Genomic DNA, 24179 nt, shown 5'->3' with positions numbered 1-24179 from the left:
TCAAATATTCTTTCTATCAAATACCACCTAAACTTTATTTCACAAAATTACCTACAACTCGTGACAAGATTATGACTCGTAATTCTTTAACTAGCTGTTGAATTCCATTAAAATTGTTACAACTAGTTTAAATTTATTGAATAAAAATGAAAATAAAAGCTATGTTTAGCTTTCTTTTATTGGCTAACAAAATAAATTATAATCTCCAAAATATCTGAATATCCACCAAAGGAAATACGGTAAGAACTAGAGTTGCTGCTGAACATAACAAGAGCTTATGTTTTATTGGTAGAGAATACATGTAGATCCATGATTGAGGTGAGTGAATGGAGTTAAAAGAATAGGATGATATATAAGAATAAATTAATTCATATATAATTCATTTTATTTAAAATATTACATTTATAATTTTTGTAACATGATTCATTATTCATATATAATTATTGTTAACATATTCACTAGTAGAAGTAAAGAGGTGATTTATGTAATAATAAAAAGAAAAAGAAAAGTGTGGTATAGGTAGTAATTTGAGTAAATGAGAATATGGAAGTTGATTAAAGATTTAGAGATATATAATGCAGAGAGGAAAAGTAGGGTTTACATACAACACTGACTGCGGCATAAGCAGAAGCAGAAGCAGAAGCGAAAGGAGGAAGAAATGGCTGTGGGGAAGAATAAGAGGATCTCAAAGGGAAAGAAGGGTGGGAAGAAGAAAGCGTGAGTTACCCATTATTCCTCACTCTCTAAAGTTTCATTCTTTACCTCATTCTCTAAAGTTTCATTCTTTACCTCATTCTCTAAAGTTTCATTCTTTACCTCATTCTCTAAAGTTTCATTCTTTACCTCATTCTCTAAAGTTTCATTCTTTACCTCATTCTCTAAAGTTTCATTCTTTACCTCATTCTCTCATTCTTCTATTCATTTTCAGCGCCGACCCCTTTGCCAAGAAAGATTGGTATGATATCAAGGCCCCTTCTCTTTTCCAGGTTAAGAATGTTGGCAAAACCCTTGTCTCTCGTACTCAGGGTACAAAGGTAACATCTTTCTTTGTTTTTCTTTAACTTGTATGTTCTTCTCTGATTTATGATATTAAAACTAAGATGACCTTTCCCTAATATGTATTTTTATGATTTCATATCGTATTTTCATTTTACTCAAGTTATTCATCTTCTGGAGTATATTACTTTTGCTAATTTGGACAAAAGATTATTGATTGGGCATACATACAATTTAAATTTTTGTTAATGACATGATGGTTGATTAAACTATAGATTGCTTCAGAAGGACTCAAACATAGAGTGTTTGAGGTCTCATTGGCTGATCTTCAAGGGGATGAGGATCATGCATTCAGGAAGGTTAGGTTGAGAGCTGAGGATGTTCAAGGGAAAAATGTTCTCACAAACTTCTGGGTATGATAGGTGATTCAGCTTCTTTTTATAACTTTATTTTCTTGCACATTTTTAATTCAATTCAAACTTTTTATTTGATCTATAGGGAATGGATTTTACAACTGACAAGTTGAGGTCATTGGTGCGTAAATGGCAAACTTTAATTGAAGCTCATGTGGATGTGAAGACCACTGATAACTACACTCTCAGGTTGTTCTGCATTGGTTTCACTAAGAGGCGTAGTAACCAGATTAAGAGGACCAGTTATGCCCAATCTAGCCAGATTAGACAGGTATATGCATTGCAATGTTGGTTAATCTATTTTTAACTATACAGTCATATGTTCAACATCAATTTTGTTAATCAGAATGTGTTTCTATTTGATTTAATGGCTATCTTTATTTTTACTTAGTGTTGCCTTCTCACTGTTTTGCTTCATATTATTTACCAATTTTCTGGTTGCTTGGTGTTGCATTCTCACTGCTTTCCTTCAAATTGTTCACCAATTTTCTGGATATTCTTTCATAATGTGACCATAGTAAAATGGGATTTTGCATCTTCTTATGTTTTCCCTTTTGTTTTATTTTTTCTCAAAGCATTGTATATCTAATAATGCAAAGTACATGTTTATCTTTTCAGATCCGCAGGAAGATGAGGGAGATCATCGTCAACCATGCCACATCTGTCGACCTGAAAGAGTTGGTCAAGAAGTTCATCCCTGAGAGTATTGGGAAAGAGATTGAGAAGGCAACTTCTGGTATTTACCCTCTACAGAACGTGTATATCCGCAAAGTTAAGATCCTGAAAGCTCCCAAGTTTGATCTTGGCAAACTGATGGAGGTATACCTTTTTTTCTCAAACTTTTTCCTCTTTTACCTTGTACACTTGTATGTAACGAAAGCTTTTTCAAGGAGTAAATCAATCTTTTACCTTGATAAAATATTAGTCATGCTGTTGCTGGATATATTCATTATTCTGAGCTGGTTTTGTAAAAAGTTATTTTCTCTTTTTAGTCTACTGATTTTGATGTTTTTGGTGTTTGTAGGTTCATGGTGATTACTCAGAAGATGTTGGTACGAAGGTGGACAGACCTGCAGATGAAACAACCGCTGAGCCAGCCCCTGAAATTGTTGGAGCTTGAACAGACTGATAATGAAGTTGTAGTTCCTTAGGATTTCTGATGCTTTATATTAATTGATTTCAGTTTTGTTGTGACATTTAGAAACTGATTTTGCTTGCAATCTAAATCTGGATTTTTGGTTTGTTGAATTTAAAGTATTGGTACAATCTATAAGAACCTAGTATATCATGAGACATATTTGGTCTACTGTTGTATGTTTTCATCCTTGTAAGAAGGCAAGCATTTGGGGCAATCATGTTTTCATGCTCTTCAATCACAAAGCTCACTGAACCATGCCTTTTTACTGTGTATTAATTTTTTGAGTACACCCTTTTCAGTTTTGGACACCCTTTTCCATTCCAAACAAATCAAACTTCATGGGGTTCCAAGCGTGCAACTCATGTGAAGTGATAACTTAATCTGCTTTATCCATTATCACGTTACAATTACTTTTTTATGCACTGCTAACTCGTCTATTATAAAATAAATCCAGTGCCAATTTAGATATCCAATTAGATGGATCTTCTAGCCAAATACCAAGGTTATTTAATTTGGCATTATGATGTAGATAAGTTAAAAAGTTAAACCAAGAGGGAATTACATTAATATTACTAAGAATGGTTCTCTTGATAAACAAATCTTCAAATTTTACGAATTTTGCTCTTATTAAAGAAAATCTATTGAGATTTTGCTAAAACAATATGTGGATACATATTAATTTATTAATGCATAATAACAACTAAAGAGAAGCTGAAAATAACAAAAAATCCAAGCACATGTTCCAAAAGAAGGAAAACACACAATGCAAATTAACTGCATGGAGAATAATTGACTGTTACAGTGCAAATCTTCAGCTAAAACATACACAAGTGAAAGAAGTTGGTATGATAAGATAAAACTCCCATTATACTAGCTAGGTTAAGAATTAATACAGTAAAGTTGTAAAAACATCCCAACAGAAGATAAATGGTCCAAGTTTTCTGACTTAGTCCTCATTAGTAGAAGGCCTTGAACATCCACAGAGACAATTTTTACTGCCCCTTCTGTTGTTTTTCTTCTTCCCAATGTGAATAAAATCCCTCAGCAACACACCTGTTTTCCTAGATAATCTATTTTTCCCTTTGTTGTTCTTCTCATCAGCAAATTTCAGCAAAATATATTCAATGTTCTGCACCTCAAACTGCAGCCTTCCTATCTGTTCAGAACCTTGTCGCGCCTGCTCTGTTACTCTTCTTCTTTCAATGTGTTCAACCACTGCAGATGATGAACTGCTGGCTTTGATATCCTTTGACAGTCGATCATTGATATCGGCTAGTTGCTTGATAGATTCGGCGACTTGTTCTATTTGTCTCTTCACTGTTTCATGTTCAATGTCATTTGACTCACTTCCCTTGCTTCCTTTCTTCTCTGTCATTGGTTTCTTTTTCTTCAAATCTTGCACAGTCATATTAAGAATGGCCAATTTCTGTGCATCTGAAGCAAGTCTCTCCAATATCGTTTTTTTGACATCTTGAGTTATGTCTGTCTTCCTTGTCTTTGATGATAACTCGAGCTTGTCAACACTCAACTCCTTTTCTACTTCCAATTCTGAAGAGTAATTTCCAAACCTTTCTGAATTATGTGATTCTGGTGGAGCACAACACAGTTGATCAGTTTCACATAACTCAACTATCAGGTCACCGGTATCTCTATTCTCTCTCTTGCAACACTTAGAATCTAGATCATCTTCTGAGTTGTGATCAAGTGGAATATCTTTCATCAATAACCAATTTTCAGTGTCTGTTTTCCATGCATTGAGTTCCTTAAGTTCCATCACCCTTTTTCTATTGCCATATGTGGCAACTTCTAAATTTGAACATTTAGTCCCTTCAGTCCAAGCTCGTGTTTCAACATTAGTACTTAGATGTTCCTCCTTGACACGCCCTTCAATTTCTTTCATCATCACCTTTTCAATTGCTCTAATCCTTGCTTTTATACTCAGAAAATCTGAAACATGGTCTGGTATCGACGTGCTTCTAGTTTCTCTTAAGTTTTGTTGGCCATTTTCTTGGCAACAAGTCTCAATTACTAGCCCCTGGAGAAACATCCATGACGCACATGGTTAACTAGAAAATATATTTGAACTGCATAATATAACAAGAGGAAAGGGAGAAAAACACACAAGTTTACCCACCTTATCGAGTTCAAACAAAATGGAGAAAAATAAGATAAAACATTCATGACGGACATGGATAAGTAAAAAATATATGTGAACTGGCCAACTGCATAAAATTTTCTGAAAAAGAAAACGAAGATAAGCACATTGGTACCTATACATTATCAAGGTAAAACAGAAAGCTACCTTTTGTTCTCCATTGCAGGCAACACGGGTTTTATTGGTCCAGAGAAGGGAAGTGTGTTCTAGAGATGCAAAATCTTCTTTCAAAGAAGTAATGATTGGAATATATGCTCCAATTTCACTTTCTAGTAACTTGACTCTTTCTGTCATCTGTTCAATCACCAAGCTTTTTGAAGCGCTTTCATCATCAAGTCTCTTGCAAACTCCAGTAAGCTCAGTAACCTTACCTTCCAACAGTGCTTCACTAATTGATAAAATCTGAAGATCAGAATAGAATGCAGCAGCCTCAGCCTCCCAGAGCTCAACTTCATCTGTTCTATCCCGCAGCTGTGTATTCAGCGTTTCTTCCCTGACCCTATGTTGTTCAATTTCTTTTTTGTGATTCGTGCAATTTTCTGATAGTTCAAGAACCTGCCTCTCTAGATTTCCTCTGACCATTCTTGATTCTTGTCGTTCCATCTTCAGCTCCTCATTATATCTGCAAAACTCCGCATTCAATATATCCGTGGTCTTTAGCCTTTTCTCCATTTCGAACAGCTCCGCTTCTTTCCTCATAAGAAGATTCTCTGAATTTTCAATTTGATGAGTTAAATGGCTATTTGCATTTTTCGCTTTCTTCAGCTCTTCGTCCATCTTCTCAATCGACTCAATCAGATAAGCATTTTGCGTTTCTTCCACCTCAAGTTTGTTGCTTAACACGAATATTTCCTGCTTGAGATCACTATTTAAATGGCTGAGGTTGCTGAGATGATCAGAAAGTGTTTTTTGTTCATAAACTCTCTCAGTGACAATGCACTCATAAACCAAATTAAGGTTGCTTAGAGCTAGTACCTCAAGGATAACTGCACTGTTCTCATCTTCAGCAGTGGACAATGCATTTTTGAGGTCCAAAGCAATCTTAAGCAGTGAATTTTTCTCCTCGAGCAACTTACCCTTTTGTTCCTGAAACACTTGATTCGTTGTCCGCAAACCTATCAACTCGGCATGTAGAGCCTCCAATTCGGTCTTTAATGTATTCTCTTTTTCTTCTCCATTGGCTACTGAAGACCTCAGTTGCATGTTCATCTCCATAAGTTCAACCTTATTTATCTGCAACAGTTCATTCTGCTGTCTTGTGTTCTCAATCTCCTGCTCCAGGATCCTTTTGTCTGACTCCAGTTTTTCTCCTTCAGATAGATGTTGTGAAAGTGAAGTTAGAAGGACAGAATTCTCCACAAGCAGCTGATGCTTCTCCTCTTGGCTTTTCACAAGAGAACTTTTTAAGTCCTCAATGTTTTTCAAAATATGCGATGTTGGTATTTCATCTTGCTTGGTCCCTCTGCCATGGTCACTGTCTTGATCAACCTGAAGAGCCCCGCACATTTGATGAATACATTTATTAAACTTTTTGATTTCATGTAACAAGAACTCTACTTCCATCAGTTGCATAAGATTTTCATTCTCCAACTCAGAGATAAGTTTATCAGAAAACTTTGATGCCTCAGCATTCTCTTCACATTCAATTAGCAAGGCTAAGTTTTTATGCTCCAAATCTTCTATGCAACTTCGCAAAATTAATATCTCAAGTTGAGCGTTTACAGCTTTATCAAGTTCTTCTTCAAATTTTGTCTTCCTCAATCGCTGTTCTTCTTGTAGTGCATTCACAACATTCTCCAAATTTGTCAATCTGGCTTCACTTGAATGTTCATGATTAGAATGTTTTTCTTGTTGCACCAGAATTGAAGCATGGAGTTCTTGTACTTTGTTTCCTGTGCTTTCTTTGATCTTCTCCACATCATAATATTTTTCTTCTAATTCTGTAAACTTCTTTTCCAAGTTACCTAGCCTAGCCTCAACACTTTCCAACTGAGATACTAGGATGCTACTTTTATTTAGAATATTGCACTTCTCATCATCTAGAAACTTGCAGGATTCTTGCAAGCTTCTTGATTTAGCCTCCAAACGTCGAAGTTCATTCTCTGCATCCGAAAGGGACTTCTCCAGCAAGGTATTCTTCTCCAATAGCGTCGGCACACTTTCAGTGATAATTTGTAACTGTGAAAGCAGAGTTGATTTCTCAGCAACAACGATGGACTTTTCTTCATGGAGGACAAGGCAGGACTCTTGATATTTATTCACTGCTGCTTTTAGTCCATCTAACTCATCATTCAAACTATACAAGGAAAATTCCATAAAGGCATTTTCTATCAAAAGTTGATCAATGTCCTTTGACTTTTCACAAAGAGCTTCTTTCTCATCACGTTCCATTTCACAGACCTCCTTTAGCTTGGAGTTCTCATTTTGTAAATCCTTCACAAATGCTGCAAAACATTTAGGATTCAAACCTAAAGTCTGCAGTTGTTCAAGCATAGCCTGATATCTATTATTCAAGTCCTGGATATCATCCTTTATTTGACGAGTTTCCCTCTGGAGGGCATTGCTTTCTAAAGTATTCAGATCAAACTCTCCTTCAAGATAGTCGTTGATCGCCTTCAATTTAGAGATTTCCATTTGCTGTTTTTTTAACGACCTAGTGGAAGAGAAGTTGAGTTCATGTAGAGTCATGTTTTCTTCCACAATCTCTTGTATTTCTTCTTTAAAGCCTTGTTTGGAAAACTCCAAGTCCTTTAGCAGCTGAAGCCCGTATTGAAGCTCCAAAGTAAGCGTTCTTTGCTCCTGTTGTGCTTGAGAGTATAATTTTTGCAGATCCTGTAGAGTGGATCCAAATTGAAGAAAGTGAGAGTGCTCATCGTGCTTCTGAGTCTGCAGCTTATCTATCTCCGCCTGCTTTTTTAAGAGCTCTTGATCTTTCATAGCTATCTTCTGCACTAGATTTTCAGCCTCTACCTGAAAAGATTGGTTCAAATTCTCCAACGTGTCACAATGTTTTTCAGCACTCTTAAGCTTTTCAGCCCCTTTATCAACTTCTCTATTTAGCCATTTAGAATTTTCTTGGGCAAGCAAAATTTCACTCTCCATTTTAGAAATTTTCTCCAAGCACTGATGGTAAAGGATGATTACAGATTCTTTCTCTTCATTCAGTTGAGCAAGACTTTTCCTCAGTGCTTTAACTTCCAGTTCTGCTCTTTCAATTTGCTTATTTAACAACCTGGAATTCTCCTCAGAAAGTGTTATCTTAGCCTCCAAAAGAGATATCTTTTCAAGGTACTTCTCACACTGAAGAAGACCAGCATCCTTATCAGCTTCCAATCTAGTAAGCTCATCCTTCTCAGATTTCAGATCTGCCAGTGTTTCCTTCAATATTTTGATTTCAATTTCAGATTTACTTACTCCTTCATTAAGGCCTCCAGCATCTTTTTGCGCCGTAATAAGATCTCTTTCCATTTCGGATAACTTCTCCAAACTCTTTTGATACTGAAGAAAGATAGCATCCTTGTCCGACTGCATTTTGACCAGGGCTTTCCGTAAGTTTTGAACTTCACTTTCTGCTCTTACTGTATGCTCAGACTCGGAATAGCTTTGGCTTTTGACATTATGCTTTAGACCCTTTCTGCTTTCACCATCTTCAAATTCTTCTGAACTACTTGTATTCTTTTCTGACAAATTATGAATGGGAGAAAATTCAAATACTGGTTTCAGTGATGCACAAACTGGAGGAGGCACTCCTTGTGTGTGTGATTCAGTAGCATCACAAGGCAAATCATCAATCAGCATGTAATGTGGTGCGTGGCTAGGAAATGCTTTTGCCATGGTTTTATGGGCATGGCGTAGCTCAAACGTTGCATGATCGTACCTTTCTGCTAATGCACGGTATGCTCGATAGAACTCCTCAACTAGTTTGATGAGTTCTGGGCGTTTCTTGTAGTACATTTCTGCTCTTCTTGCAAATGAGTCTGCATCCTCTTCAATGAGCTTGATCATTGCTTTGACTTTGGCATCAATGTCTGTAAAAATGCAACATCACTTATAAGTTAATGGACTAAACAATGGAACCAGAGACAAAAATCAGTCACAATTTCCATACATGTACACTTAGAAATGCACACACCACTCGCAGTAACATAGTCTTTCATGTAACAAGTAAAAAAAGGCAATGTAACAAGAATGCAGTGCAATATATTGAGATTTGTGTAGCACAATGGTTTTCCTGAAGACACACCTGTAAGGTTTTCCTGAAGCCATTTGGAGTTCTTTGGGCTAAAGTGGCTATCCCACCACCATGAGTATAAGGGTTTGGATTCTGTATTTGACAAGTTTGCCATAACTGCAGGAACAACAATTGTGCAGCTTGTAAAAGCCAGATAAATGTTGGATCCAGGAATGAATATTATACTAGATTTCCTCCACCAAAGCTTTTCTCCATGTCTTGTACCTATCATCAAATAAATGTATATATGCTTAATCTATAAGTAATATAGGAATTCCTTTCACCAAACATCAATATATTGTATTGTTACCTGCTAAATTGGACACAGCTCCAGTTTTATGAGTGGAATTAACCTTTTTCTTTCAGTTGTTCCCACAATTTGATATCAGTGATTACTGTCAGAAACAAAGGAACAAAAAGTTAAACAAGTACAGCTTCATTAAACTTCAGGGCAAGAGCATAGCAGGAAATATGAAATATAAAACTCGAAATGCAGAACATGGTTTCAAAATGAAAGCACAACCAGAAAATACATATTGTATGCATGGATTGAATAGAGGAATATGTAGTAGTTAACTAAAAAGATCATAACTTATAAGATCAAATGAAACAAGAGAGTAAGATGTTTGAGAGTAGAGGAATATGAATTACTAATGAGGCTTGGTAGGTAGGAGTAGGAGTAGGAGTAGGAGTAGGAACTAGGAACTAGGAAGGTATGGAAAATGGTGATTGATGAATGATTATTGTTTTATCTTTGTTTGATAGGCAAAGTATATAGAAATGTTGTATATTTCTTACTGTCTTATTTGACAATATATTCTAGCGTGTCGGCTATGACATGGTTTGACACATCAACCGTCAAAAAACAACAACAAAATAATATTATTAATAATGATTTGGTTACAGTAATCTTTAAGGAATGGAATGGAATGGAAATATGGAATGCGTGTGAATGCAATGCAAGCTTAGTCCCCACCATCCATAATCATGTCAAATATACCATCTAAACATACATGTCAAATATACCAAGTTTGTAATTGAATATTATAAAGTTCTATGCTTAATATATTCATTCCTTAGCACCATGAAAATAGAATGCCACTTTAATAATGCCAATAATTGGAATAAGGTGACCTACTAAAGATATAAGTGGTGGTTCATAGATACAACTTACACTAAACAAAATGATCAAATATATACATTACTGTTGCTGTATTATTAGCGTTTAGAATCTTCACTCTATTATGGATCATGCATCATCATAGTCAAACTCTACTATCTATATCTCTATGTATATCATTTTCGAACTTAAATTAGGTAATGGACTTCACTTATTGAACCAAAATTTTCGTTTTTTTTTTATATTAATATGATCTGAGTTTAAAATTGTGTTTTTTTTTTTCAGTATGTAATTATAATTTTATTTCAAATTCTTGCTGTATTTTGTCTTATTATATTGAGATAAAAATGTTCTCCCTTAATTACTCTAATTTTATGAGCACAAAATGTTGTTTTGTAAAAAATTGAGATTGTGTTCCATGTTATATAAATATTTTGGTGATGCTGACGTTTATATGGATATGATTTTGATTAAAAGCATAGATAACCAATAATGATAATAATAAGCAATATTCGATAATGATACTAAAAGGATTTAAAATTCGAAGAAACAAATTCAAAGAAACAAATTCAAAGGGATTACAATTTCCTTCATAATGAAACTTCGTTTCTAATGGTTCCTTAACAGATGCTTTAAGGCACACATTAAAAACATGATAAAAAAGTATTTGTCAATTTCCCCAATAAAAACATTAATTTATAAGAGGTAATAGAACATATACTTGTGTGGACGCTACTCTTGTAAATTCATACCAATGTGAATTTTTTCTTCTTCTTAAAAGTGGTGGTTGAAGCAACAATTTTTTTCTACCTTTCAATTTACTAAATGATAATGCATCTAATTCATCAAAAAAAGTAAATAGGGCATCAGTAAATAAGGATGTGATTTATGGTTATATACTTAGCCACATGTTGTAATATTTTATTTGATTCATCTGGTTGTGGTTGAGCCAAATGAAACATATATATGAATATAAAACATGGCATATATAATTGACAAGAATGTTATGACCTCCTTTACAAGGCAAACACAATATTGAGCCCATTGTAATTTGGTTTCTTTGTTTTTGAGGTACTAATGGATGTTATGTTACTATCTAAGAAAGATGAGATTGTTTTAAAACATTGCAAATCACCTACCAACATGATGTGATATCACTCCATACTCTCCACTCCCTACAAAACATGAATGAGACATATTTTGGTGTTTTGTTCTGAGAAACTAACTTATATTATCTACCTCTCTTAATGAGTATAAAACATAGGAAAAGTATACTTCACTTCAGCACATCAAATCAAACGTATTTTTTATGGGGGTCATTCTGAATTACTAAAAGGACTCCATGAATACAATGCTTCTTGGAACAAATCAACCAACACACATGAAGACAATGCAAACAAGGTCTAGTAGGGAACTTTATCATAATGAAATTATCCAAAATCATACCAGAAAAGAATAAAGATTGATCCCGGGAATGATTATAAGTTTATAACCATCACTTAAATAGAGTACATTAAGTAAGCAACACAACATATTACCAAAGTAAAACAAACCTCAATATACACTAACCTAAGCATAGGTTCTGCAGCAACAAACCAAAAACATTACTACTGATGATTGGTGAGAGATGGAAATGAAGGGATGGATTGTAGTATCAGCTTCCTGCCACCTCTGCGACTCGGAGATGATCCCAGGTCACAGTTGGGAGAAGAGATCCTCTTGCCATTCGGAGAGGTTTTGATGCAAGCGATAGGAGAGCTGTCATTGCGGAGAACATCCGGGATTTCATCATCTGTAACAGTTTGAAAATGCTTGGATTGAGACCAAACTGAATTTGGTTTCCCAAGCTTTTGGCTGCTGCTGGCAAACAATGCAGAACCCGAGATGGTCGCGACAAAAGATCTTGGTGGCTTTCCCTTGGATGAAAAGGGCAGTGGAAGCAGTGGCCTGTCGTGCATAAAAAACAAATACTAAACAACAGGAATCTATTTTTTACCATCTCAACTAACAAAAAGTCAGTGCATCAAACCTGGAAAGTCGTGACGGTGTTGAGACAAGAGCAGGGTCTGAATGATCTTCAATATTCTGAATTACAGTTTTCTGTAAAGCTTTTTCCGCCACACCCTTTTCGCATGCTTCGGTTTCTTCTTCTGGATCAACTTCTATAAGAGCAGAACCTGAACAAGAAAAACGGGTGTGACAACAAAACCAATTAGCCAAAGGAATATTATTACCACATGAAGCAAACAAAATGTTGACGATAGATTCTGGGCTTGATTGCCGATGTCTTTTTCAAATTTAAGGGAGAACTTACCATCCTTTCTACCAAAAGCATTCTTGCACCCTTCACATCTACAGCCAATGGAGCAACCAACACCACCCTTCAAAAGAAAATGAGCATTTGTAATTTGTATCATTACTGAAATTGTAGGCATACATGATATAGGTAGTGTGAAAACCTGATAACATTCACAGTATTTCTTTAGGCAACTTGATTTCTTGCAGTTGCATCCTCTTTTATGTCGTGCTGAAGCTGGAGTTTTATTTGGATCATCCTGAAAGAAGGAAACCATTAAAACACAACAAATGTGGTTAAATTTCAACAATGGGAAACAAGTTTAAATTTTATTTTCTCACCCCAACTTCAGTCACAGACTCTGAACTTCTGATGACTTTAGGAGCAAATGCAAGAGGGTTACGAGACTCGATCTGCTTGCGGGTTTGAAGAACAGTATCTTCATGAATAGCTTGGTTGAAGCAATCCTGACAGGAACAAGGTTCGATGCAGTAGACACCAGCAGCAAAGCATTCACAATAACTGGTAAAAAAAAGAGAAAACCAAGTAAAAAAGGCTAATTGTAAAGCTTTAAGGTCATTTTCTTTCTCATGCTTTCACATTATGAAAGGATTTGGAGAGCAGGAGAAAAAAATAAGCACAATTCCTGAGGGAAGTAGACAATATTTTGTCGCCCTAAATAGGACCACTGAAACATAGATCACAAACATATGCTTGGTAACCTAAGCATTGCTTGCTTCCATCCAACAACAAAAAAGAACAATCATTTCAACTTACAGCTTCAAACACTTTGATTTCTTGCAATTACAGCGCTTGCAGCCCTCGGTTTCTCCAGCTGGGTCCGACTTACGCCTGCAAATAAAATTTGGTATCAAATAATGAAGAAAAGAAAAACATAAAATAATGAGTTGGATATTATCAAACATAAGCATGCTAAGCAAAAACTGCACTTGCCTTTTCCTTTTGGGGCTATTCTGATTGAGATATTCATGAGCCTGGGAACAATCTTCAGCAGGGTGAACACCATTGTTTGACAAATCCAGTTCTCTTTCAGATGATACAGCAACAAGGGCTAGATGATGATGTTCTTGGCTTGTAGATATTTGCAATGAAGAAGTGGAGCAAAGCAGACTAAGTTGTCTTCCGGAAGACAACTCATCAATTTTAGTGCTGTTGCGATCTTTTAAGGTTGCAAGTGCATTCAAGTGTAAACCGATTCCAGGCAAAATGCACTTCCGCGAATCACTATTGCGCTTTGTAGGAACTAGTTGCTTTTCATTAGCAATACTCTCCCTGACAGACTGTGAAGTAGTGGAATCTGTATTTGAATTATCATCTGAATTCTTTCCTAGCACACTAGCCATCTCAAAGTCTAGACAGCGCCTCCGCAGACCACGTTGTGTCACATAAACAAGCTTAACACATGAAAAAAAAGTGCTTCTGGAGTGACTCATTTGTTCAACAGTGGATACATTCTCAAAACAAGTAGAAATAAAAAATCATATCTCAAATATTTATGAACCACAAAAATTCAAAATGCCATATAAAATGATATAGTACATACTTTAAGTACTAACAATATATCTTACCACAGCATTCTCAAATATTTTCAGCATGATGTACTTACAGAGTAACAATTGGCTACAAACCGAAGTAATACAGTATTTTGCTAGAATTAGAAACACAACTTCACTACAAATCACAACAAAGGGTAAAGGTGAATATCAAGAAAATTATGCAATTATAAAGATTAAAAATGTGAAAAGGGATGCTAATATGATTTATGGTGTACTAGTACATATATACAGGTAGAGTCACCATTTACATTTGAATATGTTTTCTAAAATCTCATTTGTATCCTTACTTCATATGTATGACTACCTATTATCATCATATCCATATCAATGCAACATGGCCTAGAAAATCATGCCTTTGACCTAACTCATGAAAACATTCAATTTCATACACGAAAAGATATATATAGTGGTACCCATAATTTACTACAACACTAACAGACTTCACTTCCCTACCTCATCATCCGTTTTCTCATTTGGAATGCTATTCATGGCAACATTGTCCAATGCCTGGCCTGTTTCTGTGACTGCTACTGGTTCCGAATGACGATCTTCATTTTCATGGTCAGAACCAGAAGCACCTGAATCAACAATTTGCACATTGGGATCATTATTGATGGTAGTTTGTGGTAATAGAGACGTAAAATTGACAGAAGAGTCCAAGGGTTTCAAAAATAGGGCATGAAAAGCTCCTGCTTCATTAGGTGAATTAAAAATCAACAGATCAGTGGATTCGGGAATTAAGCCATCCCAATCACATTCTGAGCGTTCACTCTTTGGTTCAATTCCTTCATGAAGAACTTTGCGCTCAACTGAATCTGTTTCATAGCCTTCTTCCTGGACATCTGATGTTGCCTCACCATGCAACTCCAAGAGATTGTTAGCTTTGTCAGCTCTACCACAATTATACTTTAAGGGTTGTGGTAGCTCGATTGCAGCATTGCTTACAAAGATCCTTTGATAGGTACTTTCCTGTATTTCACTCAAGTTACCATGTAAAGGAGTTGAATCTGCAAGAGCCTCTTCATTTGAATAGATTTTCTTGACATCGATATGTCTGGTGACAAATAATATGTAAACCATCATAAACGAGAAACTAAATCATCTATATAAGATATCCTTAAGTCAAAATTACTTATGAATTATATGTATGAAATATTTGTACCTGTTCATAAATCTGGATTCCTTGAGAGAACTGACATGTGGTGATGTGAAAACGGATGGAGGCGATGAAAAAACAAGTGAGTTGAAAGTCTGAGTAATAGGAGCAGCCTTCTTAACATACTTGATAGGAGATAAACTGTTGATAAAGTTGAAGACGGGCGAATGCTGCATAAAGAGAAGCTTAAAAGTGTGATTAATGAATAATCGGATATAGAAAGAGGAAAACAAGGTATGGATATAGATATAGATATTAATTGTAAAATAGAGAAAGAGGAGAAGAAGAAGAAGAAGAGAAGGAACCTCAAATATAGAGTTGGTGTTAACAGCATTGATCTGATTCTTCTGTGGTGTGTCCATTGATTGGATTGAAATGTGAAAGAGTGAAGAATGAAGAATGAAGAATGAAGAAGAAGAAGAAATAGAGTGTGACTAAGTCAATCCAATTCAAGATGATAGAAGGCGGGAGAAGTAATATTACTTTTTTATTTATTTATTTTTATTTACACTGATCACGTGGGAGTGGGGACAACCTCATTCACTCTCACACTCTCACTCTCTCTAAGGTTGTAAGGTAGTAAGGTTGTTGCTTCTCTTATTAACAATAACAACACTTCACAATCACCTTCATCCTCTTTCTCTATCTTTTTACTTTATTCTCTTCTCTTTCTCTTTCTCTTTCTCTTTTTTTAATCTTTAATTACTAAGCCCCAACCAAGCCATTTGATAATAATAAAATATACATTTATGTGAGGTAGAGCTGCAAAATTAAGATACCCATGATGAGTAAGTGATACTGGTAGGACAGGTGGTCCTTCAACTTTGGAAGTCATCACGTGATTTCAATGCAACCAATAATAATAATAATATTGATGAAGAGAAAGAAAAGCCACATACATCATTGTTCCACTCTTATTCTATCTCAAACATTGTTCCATTCCAGAATTGACGGTGTGATCAGGTTCAGACAATTCTGGAATGGATTCTCTTCTTCTCTTGTTAACATGAACAGCAGGAGATCGTGCTAGTTGTTGATATGCAGTGTGTGCTCCAATTGTCACAGCCACACAATATACACTGCTGCTAAATCTGCCTTCAGAGTCGTGGAATGAGCATCATCCATGGTGATCTTCTTCTTCCTCCTCCTCCTCCCAATTCACTCAACATCATTCGCAAATTTATATGGTTGTAGTATATGAAATGAATAATATATGGTGTCAGAAGATAGATAGATCCATTTCTATATTTATATATGAGTAGAGTAACAGAGGGCCCACCAATACTATTACGAAGCCTTGGGACACGTGGTGTAATAGTATAGGACCAATACTCTTAACGTACCACAACCACGTCAATTATTTCTGATTCTAAACAACACTCGGAGATCAATGTTATATTTTAAATATCAAAAATGCTAAATGCAATTTCACTAAATACAATTATAATCTCATGTTTAGTCAACTTAGAATAAAGAAATTCGTAGACATTATTCATTGTAGTTTGTACCAAATATTTAAAAAGTAATTAATATTTTATTTATTTAGTAAGACAAGATTTAGATATAAAAAACAAAAAATAGAACAATTTATAATAGTTTATAACCAAATGTTGACCCCTCCTAATAAATATATGTGGACTGCATTCTAACCTTATTATTATCTTTATTTGGTATAACGAAAAATATATCTCTTTTTATAAGTGATGAATTAAATTTTTTTGAGTGCTTGATTTTCATTTTTAACAAATATCATTATCAATAATTAAACTTTTGATATTTTAGTATAATTTTACACTACAAATTCAACGTCTCGTTGATATGTCCATATACATGCATAGAAATTAAATTTCCTATGAACAAATTTATTAGTGAATCTGGTAAGATTTCATTCAATCCGTATGTTATTATTGTTATGAAATGTTTATACGATGATTAAAAACACATTCCATATATAATATTTATAGGGCTTTATGATGATGCCATGTAGACGTAATTTAGATGATACAAAAAGAAAGAAGATATAATTGGACATCCATTATTGATTTGTATTACTTTTATTTGAGAGTCAATAATTGTTAACAAATCAATGGTACTGATACTAATAGTGTAAAAAAACACTTACACTATCAGTATATATATATTAAATCTTGGAATTAGATTAAAAAGAAAAAGGTAAAAAATAACAAATCCACGGATATATTACAATATATACCGGATTCCCAAAGAATATTTAATATTAAAAAACACACCGGTTCGTATCAACAATGATCATCTTTCCGAAAAGGACACTATTTCTATATCTATTCAATAAGCACATTAAATAATATAAAATAATAACTTATGTGTTTATAAAAGAAACTTCTGAATTAAATAACATATTTTATTTTGATAATACGTGAGAATAATGACATAATATGGTTGTGTACGAAACGGTACAAGGATGTTTTGGGTAGGTAAGACAGTTAGAGATTTTGGTTGTAGATACTTGAAACTTGTTCCTCCACTCCAGCTTTTAATGTTTAAGATATGAAACTCTTTAACGCAACACCCACTCTTCTCTCTTACAATTTAACATCTTCAATGCTTATCAAAAGCCAAATCCTTTAATTGATTCTTAAAAAAGCTAAAAAGGTTCATGCACCCACAGTTTTATTTTTATTTTTATTTTTATTTGCCCCCTTCAAGTAATAAATTAAAGTCAAAATTTTCGTCCATGCCTTATCTTCCTAGCTCCTATTTAGTGTAATTCTTAAAGTGATACTTGTGGTTCTGGATTTATCTCTCCTACTTGATGAATCCGCTGCTTTTTTAGTGCTTCTGCTGTCAAGGTCTGTGCTTTTTTGCATATACTTTTTCCCCATTCTTTTTATCTTCATCATAGAGTAGTGCGAATTGGGTCATTTTCTGATAAAACCGTAGAACATTGTGGGCTTGAAAGGAGGGTCAATTTTCTAGGCAGGATATATAGAATGAAGATTCTGTTTGACGTTGATATATATGTATATATATATATATAGGTAACTACTCAAGTGAAAACACAATGCGCTATTGTGAGAAATGAGAACTTAGTATGGACTACTAGATCTTGATTGAATGATTAATATTAAAATATACAGGCATATGACTATCATGATTGTTTGTAAGACCCAGATCTATTATTCTCACAATTTTTATATTACAACTATTCTAACTCATTGACATATGACTATTTTATAAATAACTAATTTGGTGTTGATTTTTTAAAGTTTATTTTATTGGCACCTTGGTTGTTGAAGTAGGTTTTAGAATTTGAGTGTTGAGGATGGATTCAGAAGATGTGAATTCAAAGATGAAAGATGAGGGAAACAAAAGCAGTAAAGATATGATTTTCAGAGCTGATAAAATTGATCTGAAGAGTTTGGATGCGCAGCTTGAAAAGCACTTAAGCCAGGTTTGGTCGAGAAGTAACACTGATACAAAAAGGCCTAAAGAGGTTTGGGAGATTGATTTGGCCAAATTGGATTTACGACATGTCGTAGCTAACGGAGCATATGGCATTGTTTATAGGGGCACATATGATAGCCAAGATGTTGCAGGTTTTTTCGCACTTTATTCATTTCTTCTTACATGTTAGTGCATTTTCATTCTGGCTGCTTGTCTTTAGTTTTATTATGTTGAATTTTATAGTGAAAGTGTTGGACTGGGGTGAGGATGGTGTTGCTACTTCTGCCGAAACCGCTGCTTTACGAGCATCTTTTAAGCAAGAGGTTGCTGTCTGGCACAAACTTGACCACCCAAATGTTACAAAAGTAAAAACTCATAATCTTCATTCTCAATTATTTGCTTAAGAAAGTCGATGAAGGACGATGTTGTTATAGCTACGTCTTACAAGTCCATAAAAACTTTGTTGTTTTAATGATTAACTTCTTTTTTTAGTGATTGTTTTGCATTCATTTGTTGCAACAGTTTGTGGGAGCTTCAATGGGAACTTCAAATCTTAAGATTCCTTTGCAAAACCCACCGAACGGTGCTCAAGATTCTCTTCCTTCTAGGGCATGTTGTGTTGTTGTTGAGTTTGTCTCTGGTGGCACATTAAAACAATACTTGATAAGAAATAGGCGGAAGAAACTTGCTTATAAAATCGTGATTCAGTTAGCTTTGGACCTCTCCAGGGGGTGTGTCCTATTTCCTTTGTCTATCATTTCAAGATATATAAACTGTTAACTCTTTATCGAAATCAAATATTTGTTTCCCCAATATGCAGTCTTAGCTATCTACATTCAAAGAAGATTGTTCACCGTGATGTGAAAACAGAGAATATGCTCCTAGATGGTAATCAGAATCTGAAAATAGCTGATTTTGGAGTTGCGCGTGTTGAAGCTATGAATCCAAGTGACATGACTGGTGAAACTGGAACACTTGGATATATGGCACCTGAGGTAATCATGTTTTTGAAAATAACAAAATCATATTTGAGGTTGTCTAAATATTAAAAGACGGCAGCCTAGTGTACGAGGTCTGAAGTCCGGGTTGGGTAGATCGTGTGACTATTGAAATGGTATTTTCTTGGTTTCAAATATATACGCAAGTTCAAAGTTACAAAATACTCGCATGCTGCTGCCTCGAGTGTTTCTAATTCTATTAGTACAGTAATCTTAAGATAAGCACTTGCTGTGGTTGGGTTTAATCCTGGGATATGATGTATGTGCAGGTTTTGGATGGTAAACCTTATAACAGGAGGTGTGATGTCTATAGTTTTGGCATTTGCTTGTGGGAGATATATTGTTGTGATATGCCTTATCCAGATCTAAGCTTTGCCGATGTGTCATCTGCGGTTGTTCGTCAGGTAATTATTCGATGATAATTTTTACCATAACATGCTTACATGCCTGCATGCTTAATTTAACATATTGTATGATACATTCATTCATGGTGGATTTGGTCCAGAATTTACGACCAGAAATTCCGAGGTGTTGTCCAAGTGGGTTTGCGAATATAATGAAGAAATGTTGGGATGGGAATCCAGATAAACGTCCAGAAATGGAGGATGTGGTGAGAATGCTGGAAGCACTTGATACAAGCAAAGGTGGTGGAATGATACCAGAAGATCAGCCTAAAGGTTGCTTCTGTTTTGCCCCAACCCGCGGTCCTTAAAATTCCCATGACATATACAGGCAAAGGTGGCGACTGTTGTTTTATGATAAGTCTTGCCAATTTATAGCTCAACACCCTTTCCTCCTCGACTCGATGAGATCGAGGAGGAGATCGATTCGGAAAAGGAAGGAAGTAAATTGTTTTTTTCTTATTATCTTTTTGAACTTTTGGCCTAAGAGATAATTTCATTACTTCTTAGATATTGTATTTAGTGCTGAAAATTTGGTTTTGTTTCTGCTTGAAAAAAGGCTATGTTTATCTATTCAAAATTTCCATTTCTGTCTTTTACAGAGACTTAGTTTCCTCAAGTTGTGTGATACTCTTTTGTTCTTGCGAGGAGCTATATGAATTTCGGGACTTAGTTTCCTCCTATTTTTCTTTCTTATCATACTAATTCATCTTTCTATTTTTCTTTATTTCACTTTCCTAAACCTATAAACTTTATTAGTCCAAATATACCATCACAATGATTCTTGCTTTGATTACAATCTCATAGCAACCACCAATAAATAGTATGGGATGTCTATGAACAACATCTTTACATTTTGAAGAAGAAAAAGCACACTTGGATGTTTATAGTAAGGGTTGTGGACTAGGAATCAAAAGAAATAGAAACAATGTATTGGAGATGTGTCAAACCATGTCTTAGGCCAATGATATTAAAACAAAAACAGAAGAAATAATGAGCATTTTTATTTGTCATAATATAATATGTTTTTACTGGTTCAGAACATGATTTAGGATACGGTTTAAGACATCAGATCTTTGTCCCTAAATATGGGACTTATGGACATATTTGTTAAGCCAAAACTAGATTTAGCATTAAATTAAATGAGTTAGGAAAAATCATCTAGTGACATAGGCCCAAAATGTCCTGCAAATATAAAATGGTGAAGGCTAAGAAACCCCAACATTATTGAAGTAGTTTTAGTTGTATCTGACAGTAACTAACAGCATATCATCATCATGGCTGCGACCTTTCATCTATCTCATACGGTTACTCCATCTCCTACAACCCAAAACGAACTTAAATCACTCACCAATAACTCATCACCTAACCTTAACCTATCATTTTCAAACTGCAAAACCCTCAAGGAACTAAAGCAGTTACAATGCTACATCATGAAGAATGGCCCTTCTCACAACCCTTCTCACTTTAACAAACTCATTTCCTCTTGTGTCCAAATAGGTACACATGAAACCTTGCACTATGCAAAAAATGCTTTTGAGATATTCACCAAGGACAACCAACAAATTATCCATTCTTTGTTCATGTGTAATTCTCTCTTGAGAGGTTATGCTTCAATTGGGCTAGCTCAAAATGCAATCTTGCTTTATGTTTACATGCTTGTCATGGGGGTTGTGCCTGATAAGTTCACCTTTCCGTTTTTGCTGAGTGCATGTTCTAAGATTACGGCCATTTCTGAGGGTCTTCAAGTTCATGGGGTGGTTGTGAAGATGGGTTTGGAAAAAGATATCTTTGTTACCAACTCATTGATACATTTTTATGCGGAATGCGGGGATATTCAGTTGGGACGTAAAGTGTTTGATAAAATGCTTGACAGAAATGTTGTTTCTTGGACTAGTTTGATCAATGGCTATGCCGGGAGAGGGCTGGCTAAGGAGGCTGTCTCTCTGTTCTTTGATATGGTTGAGGCTGGTGTTCAACCTAATGCGGTGACCATGGTTTGTGTTATATCTGCTTGTGCCAAGTTGAAGGATTTGGAATTGGGGGGAAAAGTATGTACTTGTATAAGTGATTTGGGCGTGAAGGTTAATGTGCTTATGGTGAATGCATTGGTTGATATGTACATGAAATGTGGAGATATATGTGCTGCGAGGCGGATTTTTAATGAATGTGCTGATAAAAATTTGGTTACGTATAATACTATCATGTCAAATTATGTGCACCATGGGATGGCCAGTGAAGCGCTAGTGATTTTGGATGAAATGCTGCAACAGGGACCACGACCAGACAAGGTAACCATGCTATCTACAATTGCAGCATGTGCACAGTTAGGCGATCTTTTTGTGGGGAAGTTATCGCATGCTTATGTCTTCAGGAATGGACTTGAAGTTTGGGATAACATTTCCAACGCCATCATTGACATGTACATGAAATGTGGCAAAAGGGAAGCAGCTTGCAAAGTTTTTGAGCATATGTCAAACAAGACGGTGGTGACATGGAATTCATTGATTGCAGGTTTGGTTAGAGATGGTGATGTGGAATTAGCTTGGAGAATCTTTGATGAAATGCTCGAAAGTAATCTTGTATCTTGGAACACTATGATTGGTGCCTTGGTTCAAGCGAGCATGTTTGAGGAAGCACTTGAGCTATTCAAGGAGATGCAAAACCAGGGGATTAAACCAGATAGAGTGACAATGGTGGGTGTTGCTTCTGCCACAGGATACTTAGGAGCTCTTGACCTTGCTAAGTGGGTCTATACTTATATTGAGAAAAATGACATCCACATTGACATGCAGCTTGGCACAGCTTTGGTTGATATGTTTTCTAGGTGTGGCAATCCCCCGAGTGCAATGCATGTTTTCAGAAAAATGGAAAAACAAGATGTGTCTGCCTGGACAGCCGCCATTGGAGTTACGGCAATGGAGGGAAATGCAGAAGGGGCTATCGAGCTTTTCAACGAGATGCTCAAACTAGAGGTGAAACCAGATGATGTTGTTTTCGTGGCATTATTAACTGCATGTAGCCATGGTGGCTCTGTGGACCAAGGGAGGCAAATATTTAGGTCAATGAATAAAACTCATGGAATTAATCCTCAGATTGTTCACTATGGATGTATGGTTGATTTGCTTGGTCGGGCTGGGTTGTTGGAAGAAGCTCTTGATCTCATACATAGCATGCCAATGGAACCTAATGATGTTATGTGGGGCTCTCTTGTAGCAGCTTGTATGAAACACAAAAATGTTGAATTGGCACGTTATGCAGCTGAAAAGATAACTCAATTGGCCCCTGAAAGAGTTGGGATTCATGTGTTGTTATCCAATATATATGCATCAGCTGGAAAATGGAGTGATGTTGCAAGAGTGAGGTTGCAAATGAAGGAAAAAGGGGCTAAAAAATTGCCTGGATCAAGCTCAATAGAGGTTCATGGATTGGTTCACCAGTTCACCTCAGGTGATGAATCACATGCAGAGAATAACCAAATTGGATTAATGTTGCAGGAAATGAACTATAGGCTTAGCAAGGCAGGGTATGTTCCTGACACAACCAATGTCTTGCTTGATGTTGATGAGCAAGAGAAAGTGCATTTGCTAAGCAGACATAGTGAGAAAATAGCCATGGCTTATGGACTAATCACTACTGGTCAAGGCATACCCATAAGAGTAGTCAAAAATCTTAGAATGTGTTCTGATTGTCACTCATTTGCAAAATTAGTGTCTAAACTATACAATAGGGAAATTACTGTTAGAGATAATAACAGGTATCATTTTTTCAAGGAAGGATTTTGTTCATGTAGAGATTATTGGTAAGAGAATTACAAAGAGGGACTATTTACATCTGGTTTACAAATCAACTTCACTTTTGACAATTCCAATTGAATAGACAATAATACTACTACTAGAGTGGTTCTTTTAAGTTATTTTCAATTTGGTCCCACATTTGTTTTTCATTTTAGTCTTACCAAAACAAGCTTTTTTCTCACAAAATGAAAACATTTACAAATTCCTCTATTATTTATTTTTGAAAACGTACCATTAGAAAACAGGCTTTAAGCTACAAAGGTAACTTAAAAACGTATAGAACCAATTTTAAAATAAAAATAACTTAAATGGCCTATTTTAACAAATAAAGCATATAAGTGTGAAAAAATAACAGAGAGAAAAATAAAAAAAAAAGTTTTTCTAATTAAACATTTACTTATTGACATTTTCCTTGTTAATTGAAAGGGCTCAGATAAAGGGTGAGGGGGGGCAATGCAGAAATTTCATGGGAAATCAA

General features: G+C 35.3%; 5 protein-coding genes across 6 annotated transcripts; 3 read left to right on the top strand and 2 right to left on the bottom strand.

Annotated features, from left to right (window-relative positions):
• Positions 577-2660, top strand: LOC109333029 (40S ribosomal protein S3a). The gene is made up of 6 exons (XM_019568255.1): positions 577-717; positions 929-1034; positions 1272-1409; positions 1495-1680; positions 2028-2228; positions 2434-2660. Exons 1-6 carry the CDS (start codon positions 659-661, stop codon positions 2527-2529), a joined length of 786 nt encoding a protein of 261 aa, XP_019423800.1. The 5' UTR covers positions 577-658; the 3' UTR covers positions 2530-2660.
• On the bottom strand, positions 3288-9360 carry LOC109332946 (protein NETWORKED 1A-like). The gene is made up of 4 exons (XM_019568121.1): positions 9244-9360; positions 8946-9158; positions 4850-8730; positions 3288-4582 (listed from the first exon to the last, which is right to left on the bottom strand). The coding sequence occupies exons 2-4, from the start codon at positions 9046-9048 to the stop codon at positions 3494-3496; spliced, it is 5073 nt and encodes a 1690-aa protein (XP_019423666.1). The 5' UTR covers positions 9049-9158; positions 9244-9360; the 3' UTR covers positions 3288-3493.
• LOC109332947 (protein tesmin/TSO1-like CXC 2) lies at positions 11394-15992 on the bottom strand. Its single transcript, XM_019568122.1, has 10 exons — positions 15388-15992; positions 15089-15252; positions 14380-14980; positions 13304-13764; positions 13127-13201; positions 12691-12871; positions 12513-12608; positions 12368-12434; positions 12083-12230; positions 11394-12000 (listed from the first exon to the last, which is right to left on the bottom strand). The coding sequence occupies exons 1-10, from the start codon at positions 15442-15444 to the stop codon at positions 11661-11663; spliced, it is 2190 nt and encodes a 729-aa protein (XP_019423667.1). The 5' UTR covers positions 15445-15992; the 3' UTR covers positions 11394-11660.
• Positions 17659-20490, top strand: LOC109332327 (serine/threonine-protein kinase HT1-like). Of its 2 annotated transcripts, XM_019567273.1 has the most exons (7): positions 17659-17910; positions 18361-18657; positions 18749-18870; positions 19028-19236; positions 19326-19500; positions 19773-19907; positions 20009-20490. In XM_019567273.1, exons 2-7 carry the CDS (start codon positions 18384-18386, stop codon positions 20213-20215), a joined length of 1122 nt encoding a protein of 373 aa, XP_019422818.1. In that variant the 5' UTR covers positions 17659-17910; positions 18361-18383; the 3' UTR covers positions 20216-20490. The 2 variants fall into 2 exon arrangements, with proteins under 2 accessions (XP_019422818.1, XP_019422819.1); XM_019567274.1 differs by lacking the exon at positions 17659-17910 and having other exon boundaries at positions 18307-18657.
• LOC109332832 (pentatricopeptide repeat-containing protein At3g22690-like) lies at positions 21130-23803 on the top strand. Its single transcript, XM_019567907.1, has one exon. The coding sequence runs from the start codon at positions 21182-21184 to the stop codon at positions 23708-23710; it is 2529 nt and encodes an 842-aa protein (XP_019423452.1). The 5' UTR covers positions 21130-21181; the 3' UTR covers positions 23711-23803.

This window comes from Lupinus angustifolius, chromosome LG18 (genome assembly GCF_001865875.1).
Source record: "Lupinus angustifolius cultivar Tanjil chromosome LG18, LupAngTanjil_v1.0, whole genome shotgun sequence".
Classification (NCBI taxonomy): domain Eukaryota; kingdom Viridiplantae; phylum Streptophyta; class Magnoliopsida; order Fabales; family Fabaceae; genus Lupinus; species Lupinus angustifolius.
This window is presented reverse-complemented; position numbering and strand designations above follow the sequence as displayed.

Coding starts and splice junctions, on each gene's coding strand:
- LOC109333029 (XM_019568255.1), top strand. CDS start 659: ATGGCTGTGGGGAAGAATAAGAGGATCTCAAAGGGAAAGAAGGGTGGG. Junction 718..928: donor AAGGGTGGGAAGAAGAAAGC/GTGAGTTACCCA, acceptor ATTCATTTTCAG/CGCCGACCCCTTTGCCAAGA. Junction 1,035..1,271: donor CTCGTACTCAGGGTACAAAG/GTAACATCTTTC, acceptor ATTAAACTATAG/ATTGCTTCAGAAGGACTCAA.
- LOC109332946 (XM_019568121.1), bottom strand. CDS start 9,048: ATGGCAAACTTGTCAAATACAGAATCCAAACCCTTATACTCATGGTGG. Junction 8,731..8,945: donor GCTTCAGGAAAACCTTACAG/GTGTGTCTTCAG, acceptor GCATTTTTACAG/ACATTGATGCCAAAGTCAAA. Junction 4,583..4,849: donor CCTGCAATGGAGAACAAAAG/GTAGCTTTCTGT, acceptor ATGTTTCTCCAG/GGGCTAGTAATTGAGACTTG.
- LOC109332947 (XM_019568122.1), bottom strand. CDS start 15,444: ATGGACACACCACAGAAGAATCAGATCAATGCTGTTAACACCAACTCT. Junction 15,253..15,387: donor ACACCAACTCTATATTTGAG/GTTCCTTCTCTT, acceptor CTCTTTATGCAG/CATTCGCCCGTCTTCAACTT. Junction 13,202..13,303: donor AATAGCCCCAAAAGGAAAAG/GCAAGTGCAGTT, acceptor TTTTATTTGCAG/GCGTAAGTCGGACCCAGCTG.
- LOC109332327 (XM_019567273.1), top strand. CDS start 18,384: ATGGATTCAGAAGATGTGAATTCAAAGATGAAAGATGAGGGAAACAAA. Junction 18,658..18,748: donor TGATAGCCAAGATGTTGCAG/GTTTTTTCGCAC, acceptor TGAATTTTATAG/TGAAAGTGTTGGACTGGGGT. Junction 19,237..19,325: donor GCTTTGGACCTCTCCAGGGG/GTGTGTCCTATT, acceptor CCCAATATGCAG/TCTTAGCTATCTACATTCAA.
- LOC109332832 (XM_019567907.1), top strand. CDS start 21,182: ATGGCTGCGACCTTTCATCTATCTCATACGGTTACTCCATCTCCTACA.